Genomic DNA, 14,038 nt, shown 5'->3' with positions numbered 1-14,038 from the left:
ATCCAAGTTCAGACTGGTTTTTTTCCTGCAGGGAGGTGACCTACAGGAAGAAACTGAGGCTTGTTGTACAGAGTGGAAATATCTCAACCAAAAATAGCTCCTTTACAGAAGGAGGTTGAGCTGTTTTAGTACAGATGTGCTCTTGCAAGCACGATGCCTTCCTCCCACACGCTAATTGAGCAAAAGCAAAGCCTTGGGAGCTTGACTCTGTGCATGCTTTTTGCTGGGGAAACAGTGGGGATGAGCAGCACTTCCAAAGCATCCCCTTTCATCAGTTCCCTGTTTAATCTGTGCTGGTAAACAGTACTACGAAATGTGAAAACATGTTTTGCATCAGTAGAACCTAGTTGCTATTTATAATGGATTTATCTATGAGCAGAAGAGTTCTTTTAGTGTGCAAAATGCTTTTCAGTTTTCATAATCTTCATGCATTAAAATTCCCCATGTCATAGGCTACAGTTTAAGTATTTTAGAACAGTATTATGAGAATGGCTGGAATGCAGCACAAGTTAGAAAGGAGCATCTGTTTCAAGTTTTATGTCAGCCATGAACCTCTTAGAGATGGCTTAGGCAAGCCACTGTTCTCTCTTATGGTGATAATACTGTTATTCCATGCAATATTATTGTCAGGATTATTGAGATAATGTATATGAGGCACTTTTAAAATACAGGAAGTCATTATATAAACATTATTAATAAGCATTTATTTCAAACCCCTCTGTTTAATACTCATGCCATGACCCTATCATTTTCTTATTGCTTCACTTCTGAAAACCTTTGTTTTCTTATATGTAGTAGCAGTTCTACCAGAAAACATATTTCAACGTGTAACAATCAACTGGATGATTTAGGCTGGTCCAGTCTCGTCAGATCTCAGAAGCTGAACAGGGTTGGCCCCAGTTAGTACTTGGATGGGAGACCACCAAGGAAGTCCAGGATTGCTATGCAAAGGAAGGCAATGGCAAATCATCTCTGCTAGTATCTTGCCTTGAAAAACCTATGGGATCATCATAAGTCAGTTGTTACTTGACAGCACTTTACACACACACACACACACAAGAATCAACTCAAAGACGAAATGGAGCTATGGTTATCTCATGCTCATTTACGTCCTTCTACAAGAAGGATGGAAAAACTTGTACTGAGCTGAGAGCAATATTTTATTTGTTTAAAAGTTCTTTTTTTGCTACCTCTTCAGAGTTTTCTCTGGGGCCTTCATTCCTTAGTTAAGACAAAAATGTGGGAGCTGGTGATTAAAAAACTGTGAGCTAGCTTGGAGGGAATACTGCCTGCAAGTAAAGGAAAAACAAATTCAACCCAGATGTTACTTGTTACTAGCAGAATTTTCCCCACTTCTCTGATATTATGTAATGTTCTTGCTCTGTTACCTTCATATGAGCCAAAACATAACGCAGTTCTTGAAAACTTTGATAGGATGGGTGTAAGGATAAATAGTGGGTTTACTTTAATTTTCCTCTTTTGTTTCTAATATATTCATATGTTTTTCATTATGTTTTCAGACTCCTCTGCAGTCTGAAACCAAAATGGTATGAAATCTATTTTGCAGAATAAAAGGTGGAGTGTTATAAAATCTGACTGTTTTCATCAGTATCTTCTGTCATCATTCTTCCTGCTATACAACCTTTAAATTTGGCAGAGTTTTTCACAGAGGGCGCGACTAGGTTCAATACTTACTTGCACATAGCTTATTCCTGGCTTTTTTTGGTTGATTAAATGCTGTCGTGGAGGCTGCAAGCTAAAGCAGAAAACTTTTGAAGGGCAGAAGAGGTGCTAAACACATTTTCTTGTACCATTTTTGCACTAAAAATCACCTTCATTTTATCAACAACAACCACCAAAAAAAAACCCTCATTAAAATCACCTGTATGTGACTGAGGGAGAGACCTAGTCTGTTATGTATTGAACATAAGTTACCCGGCCGCATGGCGATCGCTACTAAAGGCGACCCCCCTGGGTCCCCGGATGGAGCTTGCCATTTGCCCCGCCCATCAAGATCTGTGGCAGGAAGTTTGACCGACCAGGATAGGCCTGGTCGGAGGAGGGGGCTGTTCCGGGTACTGTAATGTGCTGCTGAATAAACTATGTTGCTTTCAAACCGTCTCGGTTCTCAGTACATTACATAGTCCTAGCAATAGCTTTGAGGGCCATGTCCTTTATTTAGCAGTGCATAGGAGGAAAATTATATATACCTGGCCTATATATACCTCTTCTGTTCCATTTTTAAAAATTATTTGTGAGTTGTGCACTTTTCCACTCCATTGGTGAAACAAGAAACCCTTAGCCATAAGGGTCACAAACATATTTTTTCATCTTCGATGGGTGCGGCAGCTGGCCCCTTTCCTGGAGCACAATGACTTATCAATGGTGATTCATGCCATGGTCACCTCAAGAATAGATCACTGTAATGCTCTCTACGTGGGGCTACCCTTGACACTGACTCAGAAACTACAGCTAGTGCAGAACGCTGCGGCGCAGCTGCAGGACCTCCTTTCTCCACATATTCCCCAGAGAGCACTGTGTTCAGGGACAAAAAATCTATTGTCCATCCCTGGACCAAAGGAGGCTAGGTTGTGTTTGACGTGAGCTAGGGCCTTCTCGGTGGCAGCACCAGAATTGTGGAATGCTCTCCCGGAGGCCATAAGGGCCCTGTGGGATCTCTCTACTTTCTGCAGGGCCTGTAAGACCGAATTGTTTCAACAGGCCTTTGATATCTAACTGGGAGAGAGCTGCCACCTGACATCATATAGAGTACTTGGTGATCACCGTTTGAAAAGAAGAACTCGCCTATATTGTACATTGTAGTGATACAGCACCATGAAATCGTTTTTTAAAAATTTAAAATTGTAATTATTTTTAATGGTTTTATTGGTTTTTAACTTGTGAAAATGAATGTTGTTAGCCACCCTGAGTCCACTTGCGGAGAGGGCGGAATAGAAATTTAATGTAATAAATTCCCTGCTTCAACTTGTCTGTGTCTCTTCACAGATTATCTCCCATCCTAGCCAATGTGGTGTAGTGGTTACAAATGGTAGACTGTAATCTGGAAAACCAGATTTGATTCCCCACTCCTCCACATTATTTTTTTAGACCATCCTTCCCTGCAAGCAGAGCTTAGGGTGGTTTACAACAGAATAAAAACACAATAATCCAATTCCAGGGTGGTAAAATTTGAATAAAAATGGATTCCTCAGAACTTCCAAAGGGTGCATAAGGGAAACCTGAGAGCACCAGATTGTCTTATCACTAAAGCCTGTTGGGTGACCTTGGGCCAATCACAATTCTCTCAGAACTCTTTCAGCCCCACCTACCTCATAAGGTGCCTGTTGTGGGAAGAGGAAGGGAAGGCAATTGTAAGCCACTATGAGATTCTTTCAGGTAGAGAAAAGCGGGGTATAAAAACCAACTCTTCTTCTACTCCTCAGACAGATTCACTGTGCCTAGTGACTAGAACATGAAATTTCAAGCGCTTTCAGTTAAGTTTCCTTCTGATCATCTGGATAAGCCCTCTTAGATACCTAGTCTGTCCAAAAAATGTTTGGCCATGAAACAAACACATTAAACCGTCTCTGAATTCAAAAACCCTAACTTCCAGCACATAAAATCATCAAGTAGACTTTCCCTGTCAGATAGCTTGGTGTTAGCTCTATCCTGTAATGAGCACAGGTGATCATGAGACCTTGGTTATCTGTACACAGATGCCGCTTAAGAGCCACTACATAACCATTTGTCAGGGACTGGGGAGCTGCACTGGAAATGTGGAACGATCGCCTGGAGGCACTCAAGTGTTTTTCAAGTGGAAATTGCTTGCAGACAGCTGAACACCAGAATCCCTTGCCTTGTGCTTGTTGTAAGCCTGCAACTGGCATTGGGCTGTCTGAAAGGATTCATTGTTTTGCAACTATGCATTTAGCTGTCTCCTCCATTTAAATACTTTTGCTGTCATACTTCAATTAGAAGAGGTGCTAAGCAGGAGAATCTCATGAACTTCCTGTTGGAAGTTTTTCTTGTTTGAAGCTCACCATTTTATGCTCCCCAAGAACTTGACTCTGGCAGTTGGGATGAGCTGCTTTGAGTGTTGTGAATTCTTTCTAGAGCGGAGAGTTGTGCATAAGCACAACCATAAAAATCATTATGATAGAAGCTTCAAGATATATTGTCAAACAAGTTGCTTTAAATAAGAAAAGAAAAGAAAGAACCTGGTCCATAGGGGAAATAATGCGCATGCAACATTTCCTTGATTGTCAATACTGCACAATCTGTAGTGCACTGTTGATGGAAATTCAAAATGACCTAGATACGTTGCACTGAGAACACTCCAAAGTAAGGGCAATGCTGCAGTGCACCTGTGTGCCATATACAGTCCAGAATTAAAATTCATAGCATAATTGTTGTTTTGCATTTTTGTGCAGTATTGACAATTATTCTTCTTATGCCAGTATATACGACTTCTGATAGTTCATATTTTTGATAATGAGAAGTTCATAAAAACCAGTAGTTTTTCCAGTTTAAACTTGAGCCAAAGAAGTGCGAAAGGAAATAGTTTAAATAATGCGGTCTGGGTTTACCCCTGTATTTTGAGCCATGCTGGTGCTATAAGTAATAAAGACAAGAAAGGGGTAGGGGTCACTTAAGATGTGGTAAGGAGATGTATTCATCTTCAATTGGCATTTGAACTCTGAAGTTAACTTTTAATGTAAGATTAAGGGAAGATTGCTGGGCCTGTTACTTTTCTACATTGCCTGAAGAAAGCAGTGAGCCTAGGGTGTTCCTGTTAGTAAATGTAAGTGTGAAGTCAGAGAACTGCGTTTAATGACAAGATTTCTAAGAATTAGGGGCTGTATAATTCACTCACTGAATTAATGACCTGAAAGTTAAGAAAATATGAATATATAGGCCCAATAAAAGTCAAATTAAAAATCAGATTAACAAATGTAAAATAAATGCATGTTTAACTTCATAGTAGATTGAAAATTGATATTGGCATCACAATAGCTTCAGTTATCATTGATAATATACAGTGACATCCAAAAGTGACAAATACTGATCCTGACCAGACATGTTTTGGCCCAACTGGCCTTCCTTGGTAGTCAAGCTAGTAACATTACAACATGGCTCCTGACACAAATGAATGCTATATTATTATCATAAACTGACCAAGATGAAGTTACTCACTCACTGCCCATGTACCTCTTCTGTATTAGTAGCTGAAAATAAGCAAATAAATGTAAATGTGCAAATTTTATTCTGAGTTCAGCTGTTCTTAGCAAATATTTCAAAGAGCTCTGCATTTTTAAAGCTCTGATATTCAGTAAGCCTTTCCAGATGGATAGATGACTAGAGACAACATATCTGTGTATAAATGGTTGGGCCTGGATTGAATCTTGTTGTTGAATATTTCAAAGGGATGGAAACTTGTGCAGCTCCAAAGACTGGAGACAGTAAAGTAGAGGAGAGTTCAGAAGCTCCTATTTTAGAAGACACATCATCTTCACCCACAGACATTCAGCAACATCTATGGCAGGTTTCCACAGATATTGAAAACACAGAAAGGTATGTGCCTTGTTCTGTTCTAATAATTTGACCTCATGAAACAATTGCTTTGATTCAGTGATGATGAGGCATGTGTAGAAGGGGGCTCCAAACTGTGAAGCCTGTTCTGGGTGAAGAACCACTTACTTCTACTGCATGTGTGTGGTAACCTCATCAGATGTCCAGTAGCACCACCACTCTTCACAGGAACAATGGAACAGGGGATTCAGTCTCACACTACCTCCCCATCCACTTCCCAAGTGGGATGTCACTATTGTTTATTTTTAATTACAAAATTTATATCCCACCTTTCTGGCCTCCCAAGTGCCACCAAGGAAACAAGCAATTTAAAATGTGATAAAATCACACTTCAAAACTATTAAAATCCACCAGCGCTTCATTAGAACAAATTAAAAACAAAGTTAAAAATGCACACAAAGACATAAAAACAGCAATTAAAGCACTGATCAGGAAAGAGGGATCACTGAGGTATTGCTAAATGAAACAAAAGAGGCTTTACCTGCTGGAGGAAGATGCCAACTGAAGGAAACAGAGTTCTGGAGCTTAGGTGCCATGACTGAGAAGGACCTCTTCTGGGTTGCCACCCACCTAACTTCAGATAGCATAGTAACCTGAACCAAGGCTTCCAAAGATGACCATAGTTGTTGGGTAGGTTTATAAGGGAGTAGGCAGTCCTTTAGGTATGTTGGTCTCAATCTGTATAGGGATTTAAAGGTCAAGACCAGCACCTTAAATTGTGCCCAGAAACAAATTCGTAGAAATTCTAGATTGGCCAAGACTGACATGATATGGTCCCCTACAACCCACTCCTGTCAGTATCTTGTACCAATTGAAGTTTACAAATACTTCTCAAGGGCAGCCCCACATACAGCACATTGTAGTAATCTGCCTAAGCATAATCGGGGTGTGCACCATAGTTGCCAGATATTTTCTGTGCAAATCTAAGTCTGTAGCTGGCTAACCAGTTGAAGGCACTCCTGGCCACAGGTGCCACCTGCTTATCTAGCAGTAGGTCTTGTTCCAACAGCACCCCCAGACTAAAGAACCTGTTCCTTCAAGGGGAGTGCAACCCCATCCAGAACAGGTGAAACCTTAAATCCTGGGTCAGACCTTCCACCCACCAGTAGCACTTCTCCCTTGTTGGGATTAAGATTCAGGTTATTAGCCCACATCCACTCCAAAACTGCTTCCAGGCACCAGGGTTTTTATAGTCTCCGTGGAATCAGGTGGAAGCACAAAACAGAGCTGAGTATCATCTGTAGTGTTGTCACCCAAGACTGCATGTGCTCCTGAAATTAAGAGGCGCAGGTGCATGCAAGCTGAAGAACCAGTGGAAATTAAAACATTTACTGTGATACAATCAATAATGTATTAAATTGTTAAATTATTAATTATATGACAAATACATTAATGTTTAAAATTGCAGCATAGAGCTAGGGAATCCAAAATCAACAGTGGCTTCCATTGATAAAATAATTATCCTGAATAGGAGTTAATTGCCACTGTCAAGATATTGAATGTCTGAATACTAGTGAAATTACTATCATATTGTAAGTTGCTATGGCTTTCCAGTTCATGCCCTATTTCCAGAAAAAATAAGATTTAGAAAGTGAAAACATTGAGACATCAGATTCAGCTCCACCCCCACCCCCCTTAAGCAGCTTGTCAGCTTTCCCCCCTTTAATCTTTGGGCGCTTTCACACATCCTGTAGCAATAAACCCAGGTTTGCCAAGGAGCCTGTACTCTAGAGAAAAGCTAACAAGTATATCTGCAATTCTGACATCTGCACTTTCCTTCAAACCCCCCCTCCCCCCCCCCAAAATAATTCTGATATTAACGTTTAATGTGCTGCAGTAATTCTAAAATTGTGGGGTGAACCCCCCACCTTCCCCCAGAAGACTGCTTGAAAGAAGAACATGAAGTTCCTAGAAGAAATGTGTAGTGTCTTCCTTCCCGAACCAAGACCTAGTTAAATGGATTTCTCCCTGGTGGAGAATGTGAATGCTTGCTGATCTACACTTTATTCTTTAAAAAGATCTTAGATTTGCACAGAAAATTGAATGCGGAATAGAGTGTCATCTGTTACTTGACTGTGGTTCCATTTATTGGTTGCCCATGTGTGAAACACATAGTTAATGTCCCTAGTTTAACCATGCTTTCAGAGCAAAAAGAATTTGTGAAAAACTGGTTCCAATTAATTATGGTTCATATTTTGTAGTAGAATCATAGAATCACAAAGTTGGAAGGGACCTTGCAGGACATCTAGTCCGGCACCCTGCTCAGTGCAGGATCAGCCTAAAGCATCCCAGACAAGTGTTTGTTCAGCCACTGCTTAAAGACTGCCAGTGATGCAGAGTTCACCACCTCCCTTGGTAGCCAATTCCACTGTTAAACAACTCTTATTGTAAAAAAGGTTTTACTAATATCCAGCTGGTACCTTCCCATCCTTAATTTAAACCCATTATTGTTTGTCCTATCGCCTGCTGTCAACAGGAACAGCTCCCTACCCTTCTCTGACAGCCCTTCAAATTCTTAAAGAGAACAGTCATTTCCCCTCCTCTTCTCCAGACTGAATGTTTCCACGTTCCTTAGCCTTTCTTCATAGGGCTTCTTCTCTTGGCCCTGGTCGTCCTTGTCACTCTCCTCTGCACTTGCTACATTCTGTCCTCGTCCTTTTTGAAGTGAGGCTTCCAGAATTCCATGCAATACTCCAGGTGCAACCTGACCAATGCAGTGTACAATGGGACTGTGACATCTTGTGATTTGGATGTTTTGCCTCTGTTGAAATACACCCCAAGATGGCATTAGCCTTTTTTGCTGTTGCATCCAGCTCTAGACTGTCTTGACACCCTAGACAAGGCTAACTTCTGGCACCCCCCCCCCCCACTGATAACAACACTTGAGTCACGTGGGAGGCACCCAATTTGGTGCCCACAGAAGATTGACACAGAAGGCTGACCTAGTAGCAGAGCCAACCCTGGCTACATCACACTGGCTGCTCTATTTAACTTATGGTCCACCCATACTCCAAGATCTGGTCACCTGCCTAGCTCAAACTGGGCTGAAAAAGCTGAGCAATTTAAACATAATTGTTGGATGTTAATTTATTAATAGACATTATTAATCCTGGCACCTGTCTAGGTTTTTTTCTGCTTAAATCTTTATGATTTGCACAGGAGGAAAATACTTGAATAAAATTAGAAAAAACACAGTTGTATTTATTTATTTTTTAAATATGCCTTTTGGCCATTAGATGTTTTAAGAAGCCTTCAATTCAATGTTTTGATTTTTTTAACTACAAAAAGTCCTGTCTGGAACATGTAGAATACAATTATTAGAATTTTTACAAAGGAGAGAATAGATTTTTTTTTTATCTCAGCTCAGGTAATATTCTATTTAATCTGTCCTGTCCTTCATTTCTGCAGAGATATGAGAGAAATGAAAAACCTTTTAAGCAAACTCAGGGAAACTATGCCTTTGCCATTGAAAAACCAAGGTAAGCTTCCCTTCCCTGCATTTAACATTTGTGTACTTATGTTGTCAGAATCAGTTTATTTAAGTAAATGAATTCTTTATATATTAAACTTGATGACACAGAAAGGCTTAGAATCTATAATGTTCCACTGAGAATATTAAAAAACAACTCTGCCCATTCTTCATACTGCCTCTCCTACCAGGAACTTCCTCTCAGAACACCTGCAGCTGTACATAGCCTGCTTTCAGAGGAGCTAAGAGCTTATTATATGCCCCCATCAGCATCTTTGGGCTCCTCCATATTCAGAAGCTCATATATAAGATGCTTGATCTGAAAGGATGCTGCTACTATCCCCCAGGAGCGTCTTGCCAAGAGTGGCACTGGCCTTCATAAGGTTGCAGTGTGGCCCCTTTTCCTTTCCCTACAGATCCCTTCCACAAATCCAGTTTCTGTGGCACCTTAACCTTACCCCACTTGAATGAGCCATGTAGGATGCAGCTGCTTAGATTTTTTTCCTTGTTCTTGCCTCCCATCACTGCCCTCTACTGTCTCACCAGCTGTGAAACCTGCAAGCACACTCTGATCACTGATTTATGTTACTTATGCAGTGTGTGTTTATGACACTGTGAAACAACATAAGGAATTAAGAGATAGGCATTCCTGAATTATGAAATGAGGTGTAGCAAACTGCCTTGCAGATGATGATGCTGATTTTCTAATGCATTAAGAAAGTGAAAAAGATCTTTCAAAGGCTTAAAAAAATCCCATTGAAAATTAGCGTGAGAACTGTCACTGTCATCTGCAGTATTTCTGCTTACAAGGATACCTGTTAATCCGCCATTTATTTGGGCACTTTACAGGGGTGTTGAACTCATTTGTTATGAGGGCTGGATCTGACATAATTGAGACCCTTGTTGGTCTGGGTCATGTGTGTATCTATTTAAGATTATATAGCAGAGATATAAACTTTTTAAAGGACACAAATACAATTAAATATATTTTTTTTAAAACTTAAAACATGCTTAAAATGTTACCACTCATTGATTTTAAAGGTGCTTTCATTGTATTTCTCCCATGGGACCCAGGCAACTAAGCAAAGGAAGCTCTGGCTCTTTCCTTTCTTCCCCAGGGAACCAGGAGGGAGAGGAGCCTCAGACAATAGAAGGAAGAGGGGCTTGGCTCAGTAGCTCTGCTGTATGATTGAGAGAGCCTGGAAAAACAAGCTGTGCCTTTCCCTCCTTCCCTTCTCCAAGGGAGAAACCTCAGCCAATGGAGAAAATAGAGGTTTTGCTCTGTAACTCCTGTGCAGTAGAAGCAAGCCTTGCAAAGCAAGCTGTGATGGCAGAAGGAAGCAAGAGAGAGGGAGAAGGAAGCAGATGACAGCCAGTTGCTCGGGGGCCTGACAGGAGCCCTCCAAGGGCCTGATCTGTCCCCTGGGCCACATGTTTGACATCCCTGCCTTAAGAGCAGTTAATTTAAGTTAGGTGCAGTTTCAGATAAAATCTCATGTTTTTATAATTATGCGGAAATTGGATTTCTTTGAAAAGTTTTTCTTCATGAAGGAGAACTACTTTGTGCAGGGCTTACTGCTTACTGTCCAAACTTGTTCATGACCTGGATAGGACTCGTTCCAGCAGCCTCCCCCTAATTAACATGGAATATGTATGATTCACTGAGAAGTTCTCATGTCTTTTGACAAGGATAGAAGCTCTTGCATAACTGTTATTTCCGTGGGGTTTGCACATTACAGGAGAACTAGATCTCTCTGCTTCCATTCTTCCTGAGTGGCACCTGGAATCCATCTTGCCTTTCATCAACAAATTAAATGTTTGCTGCTCAGTTTAATTCTAATCTTTTTTTTTTAATTGTAGATGATAGCAGCCTCCTAAACTTGACTTCTTATCCGATAGTGCGAAGACGGAAGCGAAGATTCTTTGGACTCTGCTGTCTTGTCTCAAGCTAGAAAACCCAATGCAGAAGTGCGCAGATAACCATAGCCAATACAATTGACCTTCAGCTGGATAAACCTAATTCTCTAATTTAAATGTATGTTTTCTACACTGCCCTAATTCTGTCTCTTCCTCTCCTTTTCAAGAGTTTTGCAGATCAGTGCTGACCAGGACTAAACCGGGAAACCAATTTAACATTATTAGAATATTTTTTAATGTTTTTTTAATGGCATGTCTGTTTAAAATCATTCTGTGATTAGAGGCAAATATTACCATTATTAAATAAAACATGCAGAAATTTTTATTTAGTGTACAAAACCACAACAGCCGATTGTGTACAGTACAGTAGTATGACTGTAGCTCTTGCTAGTATGATGTTAAAATATTTGAACATACTCTATTAAGCAATCTTAATCCATAGGAAAGTATTTAGAACAGCAAAACTGTGTTTAAGTTCTAAAGCGCTAAAATAAACAGAGCCAATATCTTGAGAACATGCACAAACTCTCCTATTGCTTTTTGTGCTCTCATTCATATTTAGTCTTCCACTCTATATCTCAACTTATCCAAGATCTTCATAGTACAATATCTTAATTTCTAATACACAAGCAACATAACATTAATATGTTGATCCTGTAAATATGAGAGTTATAACTACATATTGTACGATGCATAGAATAGCTAATTTACTTTAAAAAAAACAAATGTTATCTATTTAACTTTGGGAAGAAAGGACTAACTGTTTAAAAGACGGTGTAGGAAACTATACAATCCACAGATGTAAAGCAGATTATCCCATTTTGTTGCCATTAAAGGTTGAAGCATGGTGTCTGCACATCAAATTAGTGTTACTGCTTATAGGGCATGCCAGGAGTAGCTCTGATTGTAAAATATTAAACATTTTACATTGTTAATAAATATTTTTTAGTTAAACTAAAACATGTTGTCTTGGCATTAATTATATGACAAAGTATCATCTATAATTCCTTATCCCTATTTTTGTGACTGCTCTGCTCATGAGAATGTATCTGTTGTCAGCCCTGAAACTGAGACTTGGTTGATTTCTCTTTACCTCTGTGAACCTTCATTTTAAAGAAGAGAAGAAAAAGATATTGGATTTATATCCGGCCCTATACTCTGAATCTCAGAGTCTCAGAGCGGTTACAATTTCCTCTACCTTCCCCACACACACACCCTGTGAGGTAGGTGGGGCTGAGAGGGCTCTCACAGCAGCTGCCCTTTCAGGGACAACCTCTGCCAGAGCTATGGCTGACCCAAGGCCATTCCAGCAGGTGCAAGTGGAGGAGTGGGGAATCAAACCCAGTTCTCCTAGATAAGAGTCCACACACTTAACCACTACACCAAACTGGCTCTTGCCACTACACCAAACTGGGTTCTTGCTAACAGTTTTGCCATGTTCGACATCTTAGTTGAAGAGAAGCTACTTCTCTTGTGCATTTTGATAAAGGAAATGACACTGGTATAGGTTCTCATGAGTGAATGAGGCTAGTGGAGCATCAAATTCATGCTCATTCAGTCTTTTTGTGTATAGCTTGAAATGGAAAAAATTCCACATTTGTGGGAAACCATGGGCATGGCTATGTCTGAATCACAAACAATGGCTTTTTTTTTGCCCTACTTACCAAAATTCCAAGCTGCAGTTTAATCCTGGTTTTCAGTGACAGAAACAAACAATAAGTCAATTGTAACCACAAACTACTATGAAAACTGTTGTTAGCCGCCCTGAGCCTGCCTAGGCAGGGAGGGCGGGATATAAATAAAATTTATTATTATTATTATTATTATAAAAGTTTTTCATTACTGAGTTGCAGGAGTGGGCTGGCAGAGCATGCAATCTCATTATCCCCCGACATTTTTCCTGTGAAGACAATTTTCATTGTCATATCTGCTGTGCTTTTTTTTCTTTTTAAATTGCATTTTAACTGAAATATGAATATAAAATAAGACATAGAAAAAAGAAAAAATTACACTTCCAAATTTTCTTGATGACAAAGCTCAATACAATCACTTATTACAAAATATAAAAATTTAGACATAACCACTTTAATATCATAACCATTACCACAATATATCATTATTCATTCAGTGTTCTTTTCTGTTATTTCAATTTCTAATGAAATCCACAAATCAATTCATTTTTTTCATTTACATCCAAAAAGTTGATAAAGAGCTTCCAACTCAGTATTTTATTTTATTTTATTCGATTTATATCCCGCCCTACCCCACCGAGGTGGGCTCAGGGCGGCTTACAACATAAAAGCTAACAAAGTCAGGTTAAATACATTAATAATTATACAATAAATACATAAAAACACATAAAACTCACTTCAATATGTACTATGCTACCTTTCCTTAAATCAATTCTTCAATATTCTAGTATTCAATAATCTGTTGTTCGAGATTTGAATATTCAGGCATTCCGATAACAATTAATTATATGCCAACCGGAAGAGGGCTGTTTTGCAGGCCCTGCGGAACTGTTCAAGGTTCCGCAGGGCCCTCACCTCTTCTGGGAGCTGATTCCACCAACAGGGAGCTGCGATCGAAAAGGCCCTGTCTCTGGTCGCTTTCAGATGGGCCTCCTTTGGCCCAGGGATTATAAGGAGGTTCTGAGACCCCGATCTCAGCACTCTCTGGGGAACATGTGGGGAGAGACGATCCCTAAGGTAGGCAGGTCCCAGGCCATAAAGGGCTTTAAAGGTCATAACCAGCACCTTGTACCGAACTCGGTATGTTATCGGCAGCCAGTGCAGTCTCCAAAGCCCCGGCTGAATGTGCTCCCATCTAGGGAGCCCTAACAACAGCCGGGCAGTGGCATTCTGCACTAGCTGCAACTTCCGGGTTCAGCACAGGGGCAGCCCCATGTAGAGGGCATTGCAGTAGTCCAGCCTCGAGGTGACCGTTGCATGGATCACTGTTGCCAGATCGCCGTCCTCCAGGAAAGGAGCCAACTGCCTTGCCCACCTAAGATGAAAAAATGCGGACTTGGCAGTGGCTGCTATCTGGGCCTCCATAGTTAGA

General features: G+C 40.3%; 1 protein-coding gene across 3 annotated transcripts in view; it reads left to right on the top strand.

Moving 5' to 3' along the window:
* Window positions 1-11,935, top strand: part of RGS7BP (regulator of G protein signaling 7 binding protein) — a 76,771-nt gene extending 64,836 nt beyond the window's left edge. For all 3 annotated transcript variants that reach the window (XM_060235920.1, XM_060235919.1, XM_060235921.1), the window contains 3 exons: window positions 5,424-5,571; window positions 8,998-9,068; window positions 10,919-11,935. In XM_060235920.1, coding sequence (XP_060091903.1) covers window positions 5,424-5,571; window positions 8,998-9,068; window positions 10,919-11,010 — 311 coding nt within the window. In that variant the 3' untranslated portion in view covers window positions 11,011-11,935. The remainder of the gene's footprint in view (window positions 1-5,423; window positions 5,572-8,997; window positions 9,069-10,918) is intronic.
* Window positions 11,936-14,038: the final 2,103 nt, after the last annotated feature.

The sequence above is a fragment of the Heteronotia binoei genome, chromosome 4, assembly GCF_032191835.1.
Source record: "Heteronotia binoei isolate CCM8104 ecotype False Entrance Well chromosome 4, APGP_CSIRO_Hbin_v1, whole genome shotgun sequence".
NCBI classification, from domain to species: domain Eukaryota; kingdom Metazoa; phylum Chordata; class Lepidosauria; order Squamata; family Gekkonidae; genus Heteronotia; species Heteronotia binoei.
The sequence above is the reverse complement of the archived record's forward strand: the minus strand, read 5'-3'. Positions and strand labels throughout refer to the sequence as shown.